Here is a 22,504-nt window from a genome sequence, read left to right as displayed (position 1 = left end):
ATATAGACATTTCATGGTACAGATTATCTTAGAGTTGTCCAAAATGTATCGTGAGATACCATAATAAATTATTTTGCTGATCAAGAAAAGTTTTTCTCCATTTAGCTTCATAACACGATGAGGAGAGGCGGGGGCAGTACCTGCGAGCCGGCAGTGTTGATGTGCAGCGGGGTGCAGAGGTCGGCATGGTCGCTGGTGTAGCCGGCGTCGCTGGAGCTGGCGGTGGCGGTGCTGGTGGTGGTGGTGGTGCGGTGCTGGACGATGCGCAGCTCGTTGAGCAGGCGCGCCTCGTGGGCCGGCCGCTGGCCCTCGCGCCGCTCCCGGAGCTTCTGCTGCTGTCGCTGCAGCCACGTCAGGCTGCCGCTGCCCACCACCGTGCTGCAACAACAGGAGTGCGAGGTGAAGTCAGGTGGCGATGGCACGTTGTCTGCAAAGCTACTAACATATTTATTTATTGTTATTCAGCCTCATCAGATTCATGGGGTAAGGCTCACTCTCACAATGGCCAAAGAACAACAAGAAGCCAATGGTCTTCTTGTAGCAATACTAAACAGCCAATCAGGTGCAAAAATTGGAATGTTTTAATAAACCTTCCAATTTGCAACTGATTGGCTGTTTACTGTTTCTACAAGAAATTTTATTCTACAGTTGCTGCTCTATCAATGTACAAAATTTTAAAATGAACAAAATAGTTTTACAAAACATTCTCAGTTACTATGCCTAATTCTTCGTTAGTTACGTCATCAGAGAAATTATTATGAGAACAACTGAGGCATTTTCCAGAAGAAGGGTCTATAGGTCTATGTACCTCTCTTCAGTAAATTATTTAACGGCAATCAAGTCATATAGAACATTCTACCAAGGTTTTGTTTCATTATATCAATGCCAGAGGTCTGGGTGCCATATTTTTTATGTGTGTGCATGGAGCACTTCTCAATCAGTTTACTTAGATTAGATTAGATTAGTACTTGTTCCACAGACCATGAATACAACACTTTGTAATGATGTGGAACGTGTCAGGTGAATAAAAGGTGTCTATACAAGATATTACATTACACAAAATATTACATCACACTCAATATTTTTAATTTTTTTGTGGGGGTTGGGGAAATTACCCACTTACTATATCCAAAAATTCATCTAATGAGTAGAAGGAGTTGCCATTAAGAAATTCTTTTAATTTCCTTTGAAATGCTGTATGGCTATCTGTCAGACTTTTGATGCTATAAGGTAAGTGACCAAAGACTTTTGTGGCAGCATAATTTACCCCCTTCTGAGCCAAAGTTAGATTTAACCTTGAGTAGTGAAGATCATCCTTTCTCCTAGTGTTGTGTTTAAAATTCAATAGTATTTTGTTCTGAAATAGAAAGCATATGGTTCAATAGTAGCATCTCTAACACAAAAAGTCCATATACATCATTCTGATTTTGTAAACAGAAATACAATAATGGAATATTCAAAAATATGACACCATCAACAGTGGCATTTACTCGAGTGATGCCAGAAAAAGAAAAGAATGTCAGGGATTTATTTGTGTACCAGGAGATGAAACTTGTTCACCACAGTGACATTAAAGAAGAGCAAAATCTCAGAACATGAAGGCATTGGGACGACAGATAAGCAAACCTTCAAGTGTTATCAGTCAAAAGTCTACAAATACCTAGGCATTTTGCAGTTGGTCACGAGTATGGAAAGCATGTGGTCAGCGAAGAGTACACACACACATTCAGGAAAATTAAGAAAAACAAGGCACTCAGTATCTGGACCATGTCTATCGTAAGAAACACTGCAGGCATTGTGAACTAGACACAAGTAGAGCTGGATAATCTGGAAAAAGAGAACAAAAAAACTTCCGACAACGCAGTGAGTGCCACGAAACGAAATGTAATTTATACTTTCATTTGTGGGGCAATACTTCACACATTACAGTATCTTTCTTCATTATTGCCTCATTAAAAAACGTGAAACGTTCTGGTGACATTCTCGGATGTCTGAAGTAACTTCTCGTGTCTTCAACAATAATTTATTTCAGATTGTCGCGGAGTAAGCGAGCTGACGTCTCTACCTTATCCTCTCAAGAACACAAACACATCTCTTACTTTTCGTAGTACGCAGCGATTTCACGCGAACAAGTATTACTCTTGCAAATGCTACAACTTTCATTTTAGACGCGAAACTAAACTGTACACAGATGTTGCCGTCTCCACAGACACGTACAGCAAGGGATTTCCTGTATTTGATGACTAAAAGAATTATCCCGTATCGACGCTAAGACCCCGTATGTAATATATCTTCGCTAATTTATCTCAGTCCTGTAACTCATTTATAGAAATTATCAAAGTATTGACGTATGACTTTGTATTATAACACTGTACGGTACATCACATTACTTATTTACTATTAGATAATGCATTTAAGTTTGAATTTGCCGTATTTAAACTGTAGTCTAATTCAGTTGTCAAACTAACTGAAATAATACAGTCTATGTCTTACTAAACAATACTTTCAAATTTGAAAAGTTACGACAACAATGAAAGATACTTTACTTAAACGAGCCAATACTGGCAATTGGCATCAGTTCTGAGCCATTGGCAATACCTGTAGCCAGTACACGTCAATTCTCAACTGTACACGCGCGACGTTAGCCATTTGTTCTGAACCAACGCTCATTACGCGTGGACAATAGACGTTAATCGTCAACAGTCGAGATTGTTTGTTGAACAAATACGATTAATATCGAACTAATAGCGTCTAATTCGCCTCCTATGCGAGTTAAACGGCTTTGTGTTTATCTAGAAAGTTGAAACAGAAATATCCATGTCTAGTATCTGTCAATAACAATTTGTTCAAAGTGAAAGTGTAAAGCTGTCAGGACTTTTTTATTTTTTTATTTTGAGGAATCTCTGGAAAATGTTAACTAAAGCAAAAGAAGTAGGTAAATACGATTTTATCAGATCCTGGCCTCATGATGGAATGATAGTTAAAGTTCAGTGTTTAAAAGAAGCTCTTTAATATTTAAATTCAAAGTTATTAATACGGTATTTTACACTAAACTGATTAACATAAGTTTTCTCGTTACCGCATCGTGCATTTTCTTCACTTAATAAAATAATAGCTGATTGGCGTAAAAATTTGAGGTTACCGCTGATGTCCCGTTTTGGGTGCTGTAGAAATTGCCAGCCCTAGCAGTTAAGCATAAGGAAAATCACTCGTCACGCTTTATCATTTTACCTCGACATAGTTATCAGACATTCAGCTGTAGCCATTGGGGAAAAATACGGAAAATGGTAAATCAGAAAAGACATTCTGGTACGGTATTAGATTTCGACTCGTCCATAATACTGCCGCGCAATTTTATTGATTGTCTAACGTAAACTACGACCTAATATTTTAATTTTCAAGTTACCTGTAATTTTATGATTATTTTATTGATTGTCTAACGTAAACTACGACTTAACATTTTAATTTTCAAGTTACCTGTAATTTTATAATTATGGACTTGTGCTGTGAGTGTATATACTTCATACAGTATGTAAGGAAGTGCTACGGCGCAACGTAGCAAAAATAATACATTCTTAATGTACACTCTTGCTGCATTTTTGTTTTAGAGCAAGTTCCTCAATGAAGGAACACATTAGAACCGTGGACTCTTCTGTCTACGATTGTACTTCGCGCACAGAATATCTTTTTTACACACTGCTGGTGGAATTAGTAGCTGTGTGGCTGCAACCCGGGGGCTGTGTTATTAAAGTTTCCGGTTTCGCAACAGCACTCGCTTGCGCTGGGCGACATTTGAACAATTTCCGGCCCACAGCAAAAACGGACCACACACACGCCTGCGGCCGACAAAATTGCAGTAATTTTCCGCTTGTGTGGAGGGAAGCTCTGTTGCAAATCCAGAAGCGGAGTACTTAGCCTTGGGATTTGCTGCGTCGTACACCTCAGAATGACAAGCAACAATTGGCAGACTTTTTTCCCCCCTTGGGCAATACCACCTCCACTAGTAATAACGATGTCTGCGTCGGAAAGGTGAATCGCAACCAAAGCGTTAAAAAATTTTACTGGGACTTACACAGAAGCTCATGCAGTCTCTTAGATTTTCTGTACCTCCCACTGCTGCAACTGTCTTCTTCTGCTTCGTTAACCTTTCTCGCTCTTCACCTGCTGCTCATATTCCTCTTCCTTCCTCTTTAAATTAAATAAATTTTCTGACCTCAAGCCCTAGCCCACGCCTGCCCCATCCCGTTCTAACACTTTGGACTACTGATTTCTTTAGCATGTCGACTCACTTTAGTTTTTCAGTGCTCAGGTTGCCTGTGTCCTTCAAATTTATACCTACGGTTTACTAATACACTTTCTGCTTTCTATTTGAAAGTTTCATTTTTTGATTTATTCAGTATGCTGCATATTTTTCCAGAGTGCTGCGTATTTTTTTTTTTAATTTCCCAGAAGATTTTCTTTTCATTATTTGTTTATCTGTTTACTGAGGTACTGGTCAACTGCAACTAAAGTCCAGGCTTTCCCTTTAAATTAAGTAATTTTGTTTTTATATAATTATTTTACTGTAAATCATTATGGGCCGCCCGGAGTGGCCGCACGGTTACGAGCGCCATGTCACGAATTTCTCGGCCCCTTCCGCCGGAGGTTCGAGTCCTGCCTCGGGCATGGGTGTGTATTGTCCTTTGCGTAAGTTAGTTTAAGCAGTGTGTAAGTCTAGGGACCGATGGCCTCAGCAGTTTGGTCCCTTAGGAATCCACACACATTTGAACATTTTGTAAATCATTGTGTGTTTCGGTACTGGCGGAAATTGTAGAAGATGTAACAGTTACGACAGTTGTGCGGTACCAAAACCCTTCAGTGCCTTCAGCGTTTGTCCCTCTAATGGTAGGTTCCGTTAATGGCAGTGCCAACCAGTGTTACACACCTTCATCTCACGAAACACGTAATTTAGCCTAGTACACATCCGGAACTATATACGCCCCTTCCCTCGACGACCAGTTACGATTCTAACCGGCTACCTACGTGTGTAGCACCACTGCACTAGCACGCATCGGCGATATCGGTTATGGGGGATGAGTGACTGTTATACCTGGCTATCAATTTACATAACTGGAGGAGTACCCTCACAGCCAAGACACATACAACGTTTAGGAAGCAGTACCTCAGTTCGACAAGCATGGCGAAGGAAATAGTCTTCAATTTGTTAAGAGACATTCACACCATTCGGCTAGCCGCCTGCGTAGCCGAGTTCGCTTATTTACACTTGCGCGGTGGCTCTCGACTAGAAGCTAGTGGTTCAAATCCTGGTGGCAGAAGAAATTTTGAACTCCAGTGTTTGGCAGGCAGGTGGTGAAGAGTTGGTGTGCAAGGTTTCTGACCGCCTGACTTTAAGCTAACGCTCTAGATTAAATTTCAAAACTGTCTGCAGGGTCCCACGGAGTTAGGGTATGTGATGACCACTGATAGTGATCCGTCCACCGGGTAGCGATGTTAAGCTAGGCAGCCCCCTTTGGTGCTATTAGAAAGAAGTTGACTACATAAGACTCCTAGTTTCACCCTTTCCCTTCTACCCCCCCCCCCCCCACCACCGCCACCGCCGCCGCCACCATCATCATCATCATCATCATCATCAACAACACGACACTACAGTATACACACACTCAATGCAGTTGAAATATTCCTTCTCGTACAGTCCATGTAACATCAGTTTGAAGAAAGATCGCCAGCGCCGGCCGCGGTGGCCGAGCGGTTCTAAGCGCTTCAGTCCGGAACCGTGCGACTACTACGGTCGCAGGTTCGAATCCTGTCTCGGGCATGGATGTGTGTGATGTCCTTAGGTTAGTTAGGTTTAAGTAGTTCTAAGTTCTAGGGGACTGATGACCTCAGAAGTTAAGTCCCATAGTGCTCAGAGCCATTTGAACCATTTTGAACAGTTCAACTTCAGAAGGGAAAGAGGCATACAGAAACATCACTTTCAAATTTCTGTGGAAACAAATATAATCTTTAGCTCTTACTAAATCTCCCAAGTCTGCCTTGTTCACTGCAATACCTTGGCTCCGCGATCTGTTGCAAGCGCTTGTGAACAGATCACGTACACCCACACTTAAAGGCAACAGTCGTCTAGGACACTGGAAGGGTTCAACATTAAATCCATGCCCGCCCACGGGAAAGCACTTATGGAATATTTCAAGAAATAACCCAACTGATCTCGAAGGATCATTCTCTCTGAATTACATACAAATCACCACCTCCACCCCAGAGGGCACAGGGCTCTTGAAACCCACAAGTGCTCCTGACCGATCGCACGATTTCGCGAATGCCAAACTGCTCCCAAAATCATTTCGCATTTAGCGCATCTGGTCAATCTGAAGCAGTACCATAATGGAGGAAATTTCATGGGCCATTTTCAGCTACCGATACCCGCCCCCCGTAGCCAGAGTCCATAACGCATGCGTGTGTGGTGGCGCCCAACTCGCTGGAGAGTCGGTTAGAATTCTGGCGGTCGATGAAATTTCCCCTGCCAATGTTTGATCGTCAAGGGGAGGACAGGTATTGGCGTCCAGTTCCTAATCACCAGAATTTCTGTCAATGTCCTGGATTAAATTCCTGACCTCTCTGCAGTGTCTCACGATGTGAAAACTTGTGACACTTTTGATGGAGATCCGTCCGTCGGTGGAGGACATTTAGCCCCGTGGTCCCCTTGCTGTTATTTGACTGGTTGGTTGGTTGATTGATTGATTGATTTCGGGGGGAGGGGACCAAATAGTGAGGTTATCGGTCCCATCAGATTGGGGAAGGACAGGGGACAGGTAAGGAAGTCGGCCGTGCCCGTTCAAAGGAACCATCCCGGCATTTGCCTCAAGTGATTTAGGGAAATCACGGAAAACCTAAATCAAGATGGCCGGACGCGAGTCTGCATCGTCGTCTTCTCGAATGCGAGTCCAGCGTGCTAACTACTGCTCCACCTCGCTAGGTGTTGTTATTTGAGAGGAGTAGGTATGTACTGGCACTAGGTTTCACATTATTCCTTCTCCATCATCATCATCATCATTATCCTCATCACCATCACAAACATAACACCGCACTATATGCAAATGCATTACACTCACTTACAGTCAATGAAAAGTGGCCAATGTGCGCGGAGGAAGAACACCCTTTCCGACTAAGCTGCTGAGCTAACCTTTTGAGCATTTCCTAGCCCCCACGTGTAGTGCTTCTGTAAGGTGCAGCTTCCTGATAAGACTTTCTGATGGTTCAAATGGCTCTGAGCACTATGGGACTTAACATCTGAGATCATCAGTCCCCTAGAACTTAGAACTACTTAAATCTAACTAACCTAAGGACATCACACACATCCATGCCCGAGGCAGGATTCGAACCTGCGACCTTAGTGGTCGCGCGGTTCCAGACTGAAGCGCCTAGAACCGCTCGGCCACCTGGGCCGGCAGACTTTCTGCAGTTTGCTGCTGAAGTTGGAAAACACCGGCTGTCACGGGGAAGTTACTCGCCCTTAAAACCTGCCTAATCGGTTCCGACCGTCCCCTGTTTACGAGGATTGGGGAAAGAGCGGCCCATCGTCTTCAGACCGACTAAATAATCCCTCCCCCTTGCAGTCAGAAGCTGACTGAGGCACTGACAGTTGTGTACAGGACTAGCACGTATGGGCTTTCATCAAAAGACACGTTATACAGTAACCTTAGTTAACATTTATACTTAAGTCGAATAGTTTGCCACACTGGTCCGGATTTCGGATTACAAGGATAACGATTACAGGATGGTCAGCCCTAGAAGGAAACTCGACACCTGTTGCAAAAAAAAAAATAAAATAAAATAAAAATAAAAAAATAAATGTTCAAATGCGTGTGAAATCTTATGGGACTTAACTGCTAAGGTCATCAGTCCCTAAGCTTACACACTACTTAACCTAAATTATCCTAAGGACAAACACACACACCCATGCCCGAAGGAGGACTCGAACCTCCGTCGGGACCAGCCGCACAGTCCATGAATGCAGCGCCCTAGACCGCTCGGCTAATCCCGCGCGGCACACCTGTTGCAAGGCGGCCCTCACACGATACCTACAGTTTTGTGTGGCCCATGAATCGGTGGTGTTGGCAGAGGAGGTGGACCTCATTTCAAGAATTAGGGTGAAGATGTTCGCGGCGTGGACGCATGCTGTCGACGACCCCGCTCGTTAGCGGGTACTGAACCAAGGTCTCGCCTCGGCATGGCTTGCTCGCCGCTCGCTTCCTCCTACGGACGCCGCCCTGACCCCTGCTGCGTCGCACTCGGGGTGTATCTGAGGCGGTCACCGTGCCGTGGGAACCCGCGCGCCTTCCTGCTTCGTGCAGAAACACCTGTGTGTCGAGCCCCTCCCAAGTCACGCCACGACCAGGAAGTGCCTCGGTTCGCGCGCTGTGACACTCTGGCTCGCCTCTATAAGCTCCCCCCCCCCCCCGCACCCCTCCCTCCACTGTCTAGATCCGCGTTCGCACGCCCGTCGCCTACTGAAAGAGTTTTCTTTCTTTTTGCCCTCTAGCCGGCCAGAGACTTGATCCCCATAACGGGCTCGGTCCTCCGTGAGCTGGCGAAGTCACACATGGCCAAAGGGGACTTCTCTCCTTGCCACCAGTTGTTAGCTGAAGGTGATCAGCTCAGCATGTCGTTGGTGTCTACACTTTTACACTCAGCTGAAAAAATTACTGGGATAACGATATGCACATATGCGGATGGCGGTACGAGGTGCATTCACGTTCTAAGGCCTCCGATTTTTTTTCTCCGGATTGGAAAGAGATAGAAACATGCGCATTGTTTTAAAATGAGGCCGCGTTCATAGTCAATACGTCCCAGAGATGGCAGCACCGTACGGCAGATGGAATTTTACCGCCAGCGGCGAGAATGAAAACTGTTTTAAATACTTAAAATGGCGACGTTTTCCTTACTTGAACAGCTTGCAATCATTCGTTTTCTGAATTTGCGTGGTGTGAAACCAATTGAAATTCATCGACAGTTGAAGGAGACATGTGGTGATTGTGGTGATGGAGTTATGGATGTGTCGAAAGTGCGTTCGTGGGTGCGACAGTTTAATGAAGGCTGAACATCGTGTGAGAACAAACCGAAACAACCTCGGGCTCGGACAAGCCGGTCTGACGACACGATCGAGAAAGTGGAGAGAATTGTTTTGGGATCGCCGGATGACTGTTGAACAGATCGCCTCCAGAGTTGGCATTTCTGTGGGTTCTGTGCACACAATCCTGCACGACGACCTGAAAATGCGAAAAGTGTCATCCAGGTGGGTGCCACGAATGCTGACGGACGACCACACGGCTGCCCGTGCGGCATGTTGCCAAGCAATGTTGACGCGCAACGACAGCACGAATGGGACTTTCTTTTCGTCGGTTGTGACAATGGATGAGACGTGGATGCCATTTTTCAATCCAGAAACAAAGCGCCAGTCAGCTCAATGGAAGCACACAGATTCACCGCCACCAAAAAAATTTCGGGTAACCGCCAGTGCCGAAAAAATGATGGTGTCCATGTTCTGGGACAGCGAGGGCGTAATCCTTACCCATTGCGTTCCAAAGGGCACTACGGTAACAAGTGCATCCTACGAAAATGTTTTGAAGAAGAAATTCCTTCCTGCACTGCAACAAAAACGTCCGGGAAGGGCTGCGCGCGTGCTGTTTCACCGAGACAACGCACCCGCACATCGAGCTAACGTTACGCAACAGTTTCTTCGTGATAACAACTTTGAAGTGATTCCTCATGCTCCCTACTCACCTGACCTGGCTCCTAGTGACTTTTGGCTTTTTCCAACAATGAAAGACACTCTCCGTGGCCGCACATTCACCAGCCATGCTGCTATTGCCTGAGCGATTTTCCAGTGGTCAAAACAGACTCCTAAAGAAGCCTTCGCCGCTGCCATGGAATCATGGCGTCAGCGTTGTGAAAAATGTGTACGTCTGCAGGGCGATTACGTCGAGAAGTAACGCCAGTTTCATCGATTTCGGGTGAGTAGTTAATTAGGAAAAAAAATTGGAGGCCTTAGAACTTGAATGCACCTCGTACTATCGCGTTCGCAAGCTATAGAAAACCAGTGCACTGGCGGAGCTTCATTTGTGTTTCATCTGAAAAGGTTTCCTACGTCGCAGCCGCACGATGGGAATGAAGAGACTTTGAACGCGGAAAAGAAGTTAGAGCTAGACGCATGTGGCATTCCATTTCGGAAATCGTTAGGTACTTCAGTATTCCGAGATCCACAGTGTCAAGAGTGTGCTGAGAATGCCAAATTTCAGGCATTGTCTCTCAACGCAAACAACGCATTGGCCGACGGCCTTCATTTATCGACCGAGAGCATCGGCGTTTGCTTAGAGCTGTCAGTGCTAGCAGACAATCAACACTGCGTGAAACAACGGCAGAAATGAATGTGGGGCGTCCGAAGAACGTATCCGCTAGGACAGTGCGGCGAAATTTGCCGTTAATGAGCTACAGCAGCTGACGATCGCTGCGACTGCCCTTGCCAACAGCACGACATCGCCTGCAGCGGCTCTACTGGACTCGTGACCACATCGGTTGGATCCTGGAAAACTGGAGAACCGTGGCCTGGTCAGATAAGTCCCGATTTCAGTTGGTAAGAGCTGATGATGGGGTTCGAGTATGGCGCAGACCCCATGAAGCCATAAATCCGAGTTGTCAACAAAGCACTGTGCAAGCTGGCGGTGGTTGGGTTGGGTTGTTTGCGGGAAGAGACCAAACTGCGAGGTCATCGGTCTCATCGGATTAGGGAAGACAGTTTAATCAAATGAAACTGTGGTGTTCCTGAGACCTTCTCAAGTGTCAAACGTGTATGATCGAAGCCAGGTCTCCTTCTCACTAGGCAGAAGCTCTAACCACTACACCAGCCGCTCACAGAGGCACTGCGCAACCGCATGGATTACCCTAGCACGCTCCACTCCGCAATCCAAATTCCCATTCACGCTTCAGCCCAGTTGGTATTGCCCCTATACTCGAACAGCATTGTAGAGGTTCTCCAACTTTATTGGAATAACATCTCAGCGTCGTATGAAATGGGGTTCCTGCCTGAAACCTAGGCACAGGTGCTTTAATTAAGGTGAAGTAGGGTTTTCCGTGCAGTTGTGCAAAGCCACTGTGCTAGGGTGGCGTAATGAATGGTTAGCGCATCCGCTTAGTGAGCAGGAGACCCGGGTTTGAATCCCGGCCTCCGTACAAATGTTCATTCGTCGCTTTAGTCCGCATATATACAGCACATAGAATGTGCTTCCGTTCTCTAATTATGTCATATATAGAAATGTAAAAAAATATAACAGTAAAGCTACAGCCCTGGAGTACTCTTTGGTTTGTATACAGGGTGAGTCAGGAGGAAAGGTACACGCTTTGAGGGGTGATACTAGTGGTGATTCTGAACAAAAAACTACTAATAAACATATGCCCTTTTCTTAATCGTTCCCCGGTAAACCAACGAAAACAACTAGGAAAGGGAAACGTGTAGCATCGTCCTTACCAACCGTGTCAGTACGCAGTTCACTTGCGCGAAGTGCAGTTGTTTACCTCAAGTCTCAGTCCGACAGTGCCTGTCGTAGTGCAAAGTACTACAGTGAACAACGAATACAGTTTTGTGTAGTGAAAATGACACGGATCGCCATACATGCAGAGTATGCTGACATGGTGTTTGTCTATGGTTTGCCCAATCGGAATTCCAGAACTGCTGTTCGAGAATACCAACAACGATTTCCGAATTGCAGAGTGCCATATAGCAGGGCGTTCAGCAGGCTGTTTCACGGATTGCGTGAGTGTGGTACGCTTCCCAGCGTCAATGTTGTCTCTGAACGTCCCGTACAACAAACTCTAAACGAAGTTGGGAACATTCTTCAAGTAGTGGAATGCAACCCTACTAGCTCTACAAGAATTGCTGCCCAACTTGGTAGTCCACAAACACGAGTGATACGCACAGTACACGTGCACGGTCTGTATCCCTTTCATCGGCAGAGTGTACAACATCTGCACGGAGGAGATGCTGCCGCTCGGCAAGAATTCTGTCAATGGATAGTTGCCAATGAGCGATTAATTCCACGTATTCTGTTCACTGATGAGTCAACATTTACCCGCAACGGAACCAACAACACAACTCTCTTGTATGGGCAAATGAAAATGTGCACGCTAATGTGGAAACGAATTTTCAACGACGTGTGGTGCGGTATTATTGATGACCAATTCATCCAGTTGTTTTAGATAACCGTCTTACTGGGATACGGTATCTTGAGTTTCCTCAAAATGTGTTACCAGAATACGTGGAGGATATCCCTTTGGCAAGAAGAGCTCGTATGTACTTTGAGCATGACGGAGCTTCTACGCATTCCGTACGGCCAGTGACACAGTACCTTAACACAACGTATCCTGGTCGTTGGATCGGTCGCCGTGGAGTCATTGCTTGGCCACCGAGGTCACCCGATCTTACCCGATCGGATTGCTGTTTGTGGGGGTGGCTGAAGGGCGACGTCTACAAGCGCAGAGTGGACACAAGAGAGGAACTTCTCGCTCGTATTTTATATGTTTGTGCCTAGGTAAAGGAATCCAAAACTGAGCTCCGATCGCCGACACAGCTGTCTACAAGAGCAGCAACATGGAGTGAAGCTGACGACCAGGCCGGCTGCTGTGGACGAGCGGTTCTGGGCGCTTCAGTCTGGAATCGCGCGACCGCTACGGTCGCAGGTTCGAATCCTGCCTCGGGCATGGATGTGTGTGATGTCCTTAGGTTAGTTAGGTTTAAGTAGTTCTAAGTTCTAGGGGACTGGTGACCTCAGATGTTAAGTCCCATAGTGCTCAGAGCCATTTTAACCATCTGAAGCTGACGATCAACTTTCTGAACATCTTCTGTGAGGAAACTTACACAATTAAACAAACCCTAACACAACAGTAGCTTAATTTACCGTCACTTGCACCTTTCCCGCTACTAGGTATTTCCATTGGTTTACCCGAAGACGGTTAAGAAAAGGGTATATCTTTATTCGAGGTTTTTTGTTCAGAATCACCAGTAGTTTCACCCATCAAAGAATGTACCTTTCCTCCTCACTCACCCTGTATACATATGAAGATTGACTTTTAAGAATTGGAAACCGGTAACGATTTCATTTAAATAAACTTTCTTAAACCATTTGCCGCTCTTGAACCATTTGCCGCACCGAACGAGGAGGCACAAAAAAATGGCTCTGAGCACTATGGGACTTAACTGCTGAGGTCATCAGTCCCCTAGAACTTAGAACTACTTAAACCTAGCTAAGGACATCACACACATCCATGCCTGAGGCAGGATTCGAACCTGCGACCGTAGCGGTCGCGCGGTTTCAGACTGTAGCGAGGTGGCGCAGTGGTTAGCGCATTCGGGAGGAAGACTGTTGAAAATCTCGTCCGGCCATTCTGATTTGGGATTTCCGTGATTTTCCTAAAATCCGTTCAGGTAAATGCGGGGATGCTTCCTTTGCAGGGGCAAGACCGACTTCCTTCCCTAATCGGATGGGACCGATGACCCTGCCCCGAAGCAACCAACAAACCAACCACCTGCCGCTGCTTTGGAGTTCCAAATATACTAGAGCCACGATTCTCGTAACTTGTACTCTCGGTAAGATAGCGCAGAGCTGTAGAGTAGTTCAGGGACCGCGGGTAGACTGAAGTTCTAGCAGGTGTTTTCTCGATGGCTGTGCTAGCGGTCGAGTTCCACGTTCCCGCGACGCTAAACCGGAGTCGTCGGACGGCTGCGACAGTCGGGGCTTTTTCTGCGGCCGCGTTCCCCGCGTACGCACCTCTGCGGCTCTCGCGCCTTCCCGCCTACTCCCGCTCCGCCCCCCCCCCCTCTCCACTCCCCTCCCTGCATGCTGTTGCTCCAACTGCTGGCCCGGCCACTGCCGACTCGCGAGAGCGCCCCTCCGCGGATGCGGCCGCGTCGGCTCAGATAACTTTGGTACCGCGCGTTCGTTACGAAGCGGTGCCGCACCCGCCTCCGCCTTCGTTGTCTCCGGCGCGCGGTCGTCGTCTGCCTTTTGTCGGGTCCCCCCCCCCCTCCCCCCCACAGCCCACCGCAGGCCGGCCGCCCGGTTCCCGCGACTCTCCGCGGCATTCATACATAATGCAGCAGCAGTGGCGGCGGCAAAGAACTCACCCGCCTCGGGCTGACCCCAGGGTTGACCGAGCCACGACAATGTCCGCGGACCAACAAGAACATCTGAGCCGAGTGACGTGGGACAACTGGAAAACACAGCTGGAATTTTAATTGAGAGCAGCCTGTTCCGTACCCCTCCCCCCGCCACCCGTTCAGCCTTCACGGTTTGAAGTTTTCGTGGGCAGTGTCATTATTGCAAGGGAGAAGTACACTTGTGAACCTGCGAGGGACAGATTTAGAAATAGCAGCACTCCAGTCATCCCAGCAAATGGCGTGTCGCACTGTTGGGATGTCATCAGATCTGCTTCTGGCCGTCACCGTGACTGTAGCGCTCAGGATGGAAAAGACGTACACATCAGATCAAAAGTCTTGGGACACCTATTAGTGGACTTTAATATGAGGTGTTTCCAACCCTCGCCTTCTGACGGTTTGAACTCTACTGGAGACACTTTCGGTGAGAGGTCTCAAGATCTGTAAGTACACTTATGAACGTGCGAGGGACAGATTTAGAAGTAGCAGCACTCCAGTCACTCTGGCAAATGGCGTGTCACACCGTTTGGATGTCATCAGATCTGCTTCTGGCCGTCACCGTGACTGTAGCGCTCAGGATGGAAAAGACGTACACATCAGATCAAAAGTCTTGGGACACCTATTAGTGGACTTTAATATGAGGTGTTTCCACCCTTAGCCTTTTCACGGTTTGAACTGTGCTGGAGACACTTTCGGTGAGAGGTCTCAAGATCTGTAAGTACACTTATGAACGTGCGAGGGACAGATTTAGAAGTAGCAGCACTCCAGTCACTCTGGCAAATGGCGTGTCACACCGTTTGGATGTCATCAGATCTGCTTCTGGCCGTCACCGTGACTGTAGCGCTCAGGATGGAAAAGACGTACACATCAGATCAAAAGTCTTGGGACACCTATTAGTGGACTTTAATATGAGGTGTTTCCAACCCTCGCCTTCTGACGGTTTGAACTCTACTGGAGACAGTTTCAGTGAGAGGTCTGAAGATCTGTGGAGGAATGGCAGCCCATTCTTCCTCAAGACCAAAAACCAGAGAAGATAGTGAGATAGGACGCTGGGGTCTGGAGCGAAGTCGACGTTCTGACTCAACCCAAAGGTGTTCCATTGCGTTCAGGTAGAGACTCTGCACAGGCCAGTCCCTTTCAGGAATGTTGATATCCACCAACCACTGCGTCACATATCCTACTCTATGACAGCGTGCATTGTCATGCTGATGAAAACAGTCATCATCTCCTAACTGTTCCTCGACTGTATGCAGAACAAAAAAAAATGGTTCAAATGGCTCTAAGCACTATGGGACTTAACATCTGAGGTCATCTGTCCCATAGAGTTAGAACTATTTACACCTAACTAACCTAAGGACATCACACACATCCGTGCCCGAGACAGGATTCGAACCTGCGAGCGTAGCGGTTGCGCGGTTCCGGACTGTAGCGTCTAGAACCGCTCGGCCACCTCGGCCGGCGCCGGTAGGACTGTTGATATTTTTAAAAATATGTGGTGTGCGTATATCGATAATTTAAAAATATCGTTATCGGCTCTCGATACATCGAGAAAAAGAATCGATATATATTGACATATCGCTGGAAAATAGTCGACGTACCTGCTTATACAAATATCGGTTGTAAATATACTGCCGACTTTAGAGGTTTATATTTAAGTATTGATTTATTATTAGTTATTCTGTAAACGAACAAGCTAACAGCCTGCGTGTACACCTTGGAGCAAGAACTGAAAGGAAAGCGATGCACGTTCACGTTTGACGATAACCACTTCGCTAACAATGGTAACTGCACTTAAGTGGCAAAATAAACTGTGTCTGATGAGTCCATAGTTCGGTTTCGTCACATATCGGATTTGTCCGGAACACTTCACCTCGACGTCCCTGCTTTTTCATTTCTGCAAACGCCAGCGACCTAGCAGTTGTAATGTCAAAATTGCGCGGTGAAGCAAAATGTTGCCGTTCCTGTAGGTAGCGCCGAGTGCCGATTACGTCAGCATTTTCCCCTCACACGTCCCCGCCCATCGCAACCAACAATCTTGGCGTATAGATTTTTGTACATCATTTTCAGCAACTGATTTTGAAGACTATCGGTGTGGAGAAATAGCACACTAGTTGCGTTAAAAATTGTTTTCGGAAATCGGAAATCTTGTCATCACACTTCGGAAATCTTGTCATCACACTTCGGAAATCTTGTCATCACACTTCGGAAATCTTGTCATCACACTTCGGAAATCTTGTCATCACACTTCGGAAATCTTGTCATCACACTTCGGAAATCTTGTCATCACACTTCGGAAATCTTGTCATCACACTTCGGAAATCTTGTCATCACACTTCGGAAATCTTGTCATCACACTTCGGAAATCTTGTCATCACACTTTGGAAATCTTGTTATCACACTTCGGAAATCTTGTTACTCCATTCACACCGCCCCCCCTCCCCAGTGTAATCGCTGTTCTCCTTTTGTGCCACATATATTTGCTTCACACAGTCAAAGAGAAAGGCTGGACATGATGAAAGCTCAAAAAATAGTAAGACTCCTTCACATAGTGAAACTACAATTATGTCCTATTACAATTTCAAGAGAACAGCTTCAAATGTTTTCCGAAAATCGTGAAAGAAATTATATATATGAGCGAGATTTCTACGGTTGCAGCCGCCTCTCGCATCTCAGTCTCCTTCGTTCACGGTCATTCCAGTCTCCTTCATTAAGACCTCTCGCCGCCATTGCTTCGTTGACGTCGTCTTTCCAGCATCTCGCAGGTCTACCGCGCTTTCTTATTTGATGTGGAGTCCATCTTGTGTCTGGCATACGCTGTCAGTGACCATACCAGAGTAGGCGCTTCCTTTCTATGTAGTCTAGGATTGTGCTTTTGACATTCATAACCTCTCTTATCCTTATCATTTCTAATATGGTCAAGTCTGGAGTATCCACAACTCCGTCTCCAGAAATCCAGAAACGCAGAATGTTATTTCAGAAAAAAAAAAGACATGTTCCACATCCACGAGGATCTATGGAATGAAAAACTAATCTAATCTGTAATCTATCACACAGCACCAGAGGAATTGTACTCGCCGTGACGCGAGGCAGCAGAAATATGTGCCCTTTTGGACTCGGAAGCTGTTCAGACACGCTGAATCTGTGACTGGCTCGTAGCGCCAGTGTCACGCCCCCTACTTTGCCCCCAGGTGCTGCGTGGCTGCGCGTCAGTTCTGGAGGCGCGGCCGGGTCTCGCGAGGAGCGCCGGCAGGTCGGGTGGCGGGGTCGTCGACTCCTCTGCAGGCGATGCGATGCGAGCCGAGCCGAGGCACCGCTCCTCCTCCTCCTCCTCCTCCTCCTCCTCCTTTGACGTCTGCCGCCCGCACTGTCACGCCCCCCTAGCCCAGCCGTATCGCGTTTCGACGTCGCGCAGCGCCGCGCCGCTCCACGCGTTTCGCGATTTGTCCGGGTCGCTGGAGCGCAGTGCCTGCAGACACCCGACACCACCTCTTCTGGCCCGCCACGCGTGCCTGCGTCCTTCCGTAGCTACTAGCTTACGCACCGGCGCCCACCTTCGGCCCTTCGCCTAGTCTACGCACTCCGTTTTCCTCGTCGTTAGCATCACGACACAGTGGTGAAAGCTGGTTACGCGAAAACGATACGTCGCATAGAGCGGAGTGATAACAAGAGGCTGGAGTTTGCTTCCGGAAGCTTTTTTTTTTTTGCCTCTGGATGCACCAATACGACCAGTCCAAACCTACAAGGTTGCCTATCCTTTGAAGGCCTCAATCTATCTTTTTCTACAATTTCTAAGGAATTTAAAACAAAAATGTCGTTGCTTAGTTCATAACACATAATTAAAAACGGTTACAATTTAACCTCAATTAATTAACACGACTTCCACAAGCAATTGATAAATGAAAAGGTTGAAAAATCAGCCAAGCAGTTGCAAATAATGGTTTATTAACCCTTGATCTACGTTTCGATATTTGTAAAAATATCTTCTTCAGAAGTAGCGGGCCTTGTTACATCACATGATGGTACATTAGATTAGAGGACGCGTGCACCTTATGCCAGAGACTAAGACCTTAGTCTCTGGCATAAAGTACACGCAACTTCGGCAAATATTTTATCTTGAGACACCTATTACAGTTTTATATTGACAAAAGCCTCTACCTGTGGGCATTTAGTAGTGAGCATTCTTTCTGAGGTATGAAATATGTAACCTGGTTGTTAGTTAAAGCCATTGCTTGCAATAATTCTTGTTTTTGTCAGTTTTGTTTATGACAAGAGCCGCTCGGCTTCATCTAATCTAATGTACCATCATGTGATGTAACAAGGCCTACTACTTCTGAAGAAGATATTTTTACAAATAGCGAAACCTAGGTCAAGGGATAATTAACCATAATTTGCAATTGGTAGGCTGATTTTTCAACCTCTTCAGAGATACACAGTTGCTGTTTCGCAACCATATTTAAGATTTTCAATTTATAAATGTACATACGAGGGTTGTAACTTAAAAAGTGGCAACTATTTATTCACAACAGATACAGAACAGTTACATGTTTGCACCTGTCACTGTCTTTCAAAGTAGTCACCAGCGTTGTGTAGAACCCGTTGCCAGCGATTTGGAAGGCGTACTATACCGTTATCAGAGCCTGTTCTGTTGATGGTGCGAATGGAGCGGTCTGCTGCCTGTCGAATCTCTGGAACAGTTCTGAAGCGAATGCCACGAAACCAAAACTGAAACGCCAATCCAACGAATGGCGTCATTATGGGTCGTCGCGAAAGTCGGAAGTTCGTCAGAGCCCCAGTATAGTGAAAGTTATGGTGACTCTCGCGTAGGATTGAGATGGCGTTATCCTAACGCATTACGTTCCTCCACGGCAGACTATCAATGCACAATAATACTGTTCGTTTTTGGAGCATCACATGCGACCAGCTTTGCGACAGAAGCGGCGACACTTTCTACGCAACCCACCCATCATTTCGCACGCCAATGCGCGGGCGCATCCAGCACAAGCTGTGGCTGCTCTGTTCGGTCGATGGGACTGAGAAGTACTCTACCATCCACCATACTCTCCCGGATTTAAGTCCTTTTGACTTTGATTTGATTCCGAAGATGAAGGAATCACTTCGTGGCATTCGCTTCAGAACTGTTCCAGAGATTGGACAGGCAGCAGACCGCTCCATTCGCACCATCAACAGAACAGGCTCTGCTAACGGTATACTACGCCTTCCTCATCGCTGGCAACGGGTTCTACACAACGCTGGTGACTACTTTGAAGGACAGTAACAGGTGCAAACATGTAACTGTTTTGTATCGGTTGTGAATAAATAGTTGCCACTATTTAAATTCCAACCCCCGTATTAAGAGAGAATTAACACATTCGAGGTAAGTTCTTGATTCATGTGGACTAGCTCAGTAAGCTGTCAGTCTGATTCTCTTCTGTATCTAACACAGCGAAGGTATATGCGGTTGGAGACCTGGATTTGCACAAAGTTGCATTATAGTAATGGTGTGACGTGGATTCTATGGAGGCGTGTCCTTAGCAGCTGTGGTGAATTTTAACCTGGCAATGGTTCTTAGGGGCTGCCTCTTGTTTTCTACGCCAGTTCAGTTACATTTGATATCCTACTTTTCAGCATATCATCGGTCCTTCGGTAAACGTGTGTGGATCTGTTTGTGCCAGGTGCCCTTGAGCAGATCTGCGGTCTCCCATTAGTTTTTGGCCATGTCTGTGGCCATACCAATTAGATCAACGGCTAGAATGTATTTCTTTCTTCGTTGCGTTCTTTGCCAATTGGCCCGCTTCCTCATTCCATACTTTCCCACATCCCCTTCGGCCCATACAGATTTCTTCGTAACTGTGATACAACAGCAGCCATTTTGTATAGTAAATAGCAACTAGCGTTAACTTTACCAGGCGAGGACTCCGTCTGTACTACAGGGAGCCCATCCGTTATTATTACAATATGAATAGTTCTGGTGGCCATACTGCATTTTACTGCCCTTCCAGTGGCTAGGAGTTAAGTCGCGCAATGTGGCGCATCTTTCGGTACGCGAAACAGTCCACTGCCGAAATTGTCCTATACACTTATGCACTTCCTTGTACGCCCTGAACATAACAGCTCCTCATATGCTAACTGAGAAATGACGGAAGTTCACGGCATTTACAATAGCCGGCGTCCAGCCAGAGGTAACAACTAGAGCGGAATACTCATCATTATTGTGGACAAACGAGTTACCGATGACGCTGCCACACACCGTATCACTCGTACCATGTGGACTGATGCCACGGTACAGGAGTCACCGATGTGAGGGGAACAGTCGAACGGAACCGGCAGTTTGCGTATAGATCAGAAACTTCCGTAACTATAGCGCTGCTGTATGTACCGGGTGTCCCTCCTACGAGTCATCAGGCGCATTTTCTCTGGTGATTCGGTAGATGCTTTGCAGTTTTATTTTCGCAGTATGTAGCTGGAGTCAGCTCCTCAAGTCTTTCGCGCAACTACCAGTGTCGACGGGAGTCGCCGGTTTGTTTCCTGTTACGGACTAAATTATTTTTAAAACGGAATTTTATGTGCCCATTCGATAAAGCGGTCCTAAATTAGTCTAGTGCGATACTTGTTCTATCAATACGTATTAACAGTGACATTAAAACGCGTAGAATACTGCCAGTACACCAGCAGTAACTCAGCACCGCCCTAGCGCCCTGTCGCTACGCAGCAGCGCTTTACAGAGACTGCCACAGTACTGTTTGTTCTTTGTTTTTTAATGTCGCTGTTAATACATATAGATAAAAAGAATATCGAATCAGACTAATTTAGGACCGCTTTTATCGAATGGGCACGTAAAATTCCGTTTTAAAAATAATTTTTTATGTAACGGGGAACAAACCGACGCTTTTCGCCGACACTGGGCGTTCCATGAAAGAAGCGACGAATAATATTTTTCTTGTTGTTGATTACAGCTATACATTGCAAAAGCAAAGTTGCAGATATCTGCCGAAATATCATGGAAAATCTGCCTGATATACGTATAAATTTAAAAATACCTCTTGTATTTCCCAAGACGACTGCTCGAAAACTGCAAGGCAGACAGAAAATGAACACGTATCATTATATTGACTATCTCTCAAAGTTTTTAACTCACATCACAGTTGCTTAATATGGACACTGCTTGTGACGTTGCAAACGACAATACGTGGATGCAATTCATTTCACTGACACGAATTCTCCGGAAGGCGCGACAACAGTTCGCTTTGGAAATCTGATAGTTGGGTTGCCTACCTGCAGGCGCGAAGTGATTCGATGTGCCGACTCGGAGTGGATGATTAGTTTACATGGCCTGAAGCACCTGCCTCCTAGTGAAGTTATGCTATGGCGCATATTACGAATCGAAACTTGGAGAGATACTCCATCCACCGATATGTGGATACTTAGGGAGTAACGTCGGAAGCTTCATTAAGCTCTTCCCGTATGATACTGTTGTATACAGAGAAGTCGCGACGCTAGAAAACTAGCGAGATACAACAAGAGCTGCAGAAGATCGCTGCTTGCTGAAACGGTAAGTAGTTGATCCTCAACATAATGGAATATAGCGATTTGCGTAGAAACAAGCGCAAACACAGTTATTGTTAGATTACACGAGTGCCAAATAAACACTGGAAGCAGTCACATTTGTTATGTGAGTGGGAGTCTGCATAAGGCACGATTTGGAGTGGAACGAGCACATAAAACAAATTGCAGGAAAGATGGATGCCAGCTTATTATTCATTGGAAGAATCCAGGACCGGTGTGGTCCAGCCAGCAGGAGGTAATGTACAAAAGCATCGTTCGACTTTATAGTTGAGTATAGCTCCTGAGTCTGTGACACTCAACGGGTTTGTTGGACTAACAGAAGAAAATGGGAAGATTCAAAAAACATTAGTGCGCTTCGTCACGATTTAGTTTAGTTAGCGCGAAAATGTCAAGGAGATGTTTCCGTAATGAATTTCCATTCTTCAGTGGCGTATGCGCCGATTTGAAACTTGTTGGGAGATGAAAACTGTGTGCCGGATCGGGTCTCGAACCTGGGACCTTTAGCTTACGCGTGAAAGTACTCTACCAATTTTTCTTTTTTCCCCTTTCGTTGTACCTATCTATCTGTTTCTTTGACATGTACCGTCATCAGTCCCGTGCGGATGTCAAACGACATCCCAAAGACACCATCGATGAGAGCTTCACTAAGGTTTATTTTATTTTATTTTTACCGAGGGCAGTCAGCCCCCTGACCGAACACATTCAGCTACATGCCGGGCAACTGAGATATCCAAGCAC

The 22,504-nt window shown here is 46.2% G+C and overlaps 1 protein-coding gene across 1 annotated transcript in view; it reads right to left on the bottom strand.

The window, feature by feature from the left end:
• The window catches only part of LOC126262680 (tensin-1), a 622,011-nt gene that overhangs the window by 39,044 nt on the left and 560,463 nt on the right, over nucleotides 1–22,504 (bottom strand). The window contains exon 12 of the mRNA XM_049959456.1: nucleotides 141–378. Coding sequence (XP_049815413.1) covers nucleotides 141–378 — 238 coding nt within the window. The remainder of the gene's footprint in view (nucleotides 1–140; nucleotides 379–22,504) is intronic.

Source organism: Schistocerca nitens, chromosome 6, assembly GCF_023898315.1.
Source record: "Schistocerca nitens isolate TAMUIC-IGC-003100 chromosome 6, iqSchNite1.1, whole genome shotgun sequence".
Classification (NCBI taxonomy): domain Eukaryota; kingdom Metazoa; phylum Arthropoda; class Insecta; order Orthoptera; family Acrididae; genus Schistocerca; species Schistocerca nitens.
Note: the sequence above shows the minus strand (reverse complement) of the source record. Positions and strands in the feature narration are given on the sequence as shown.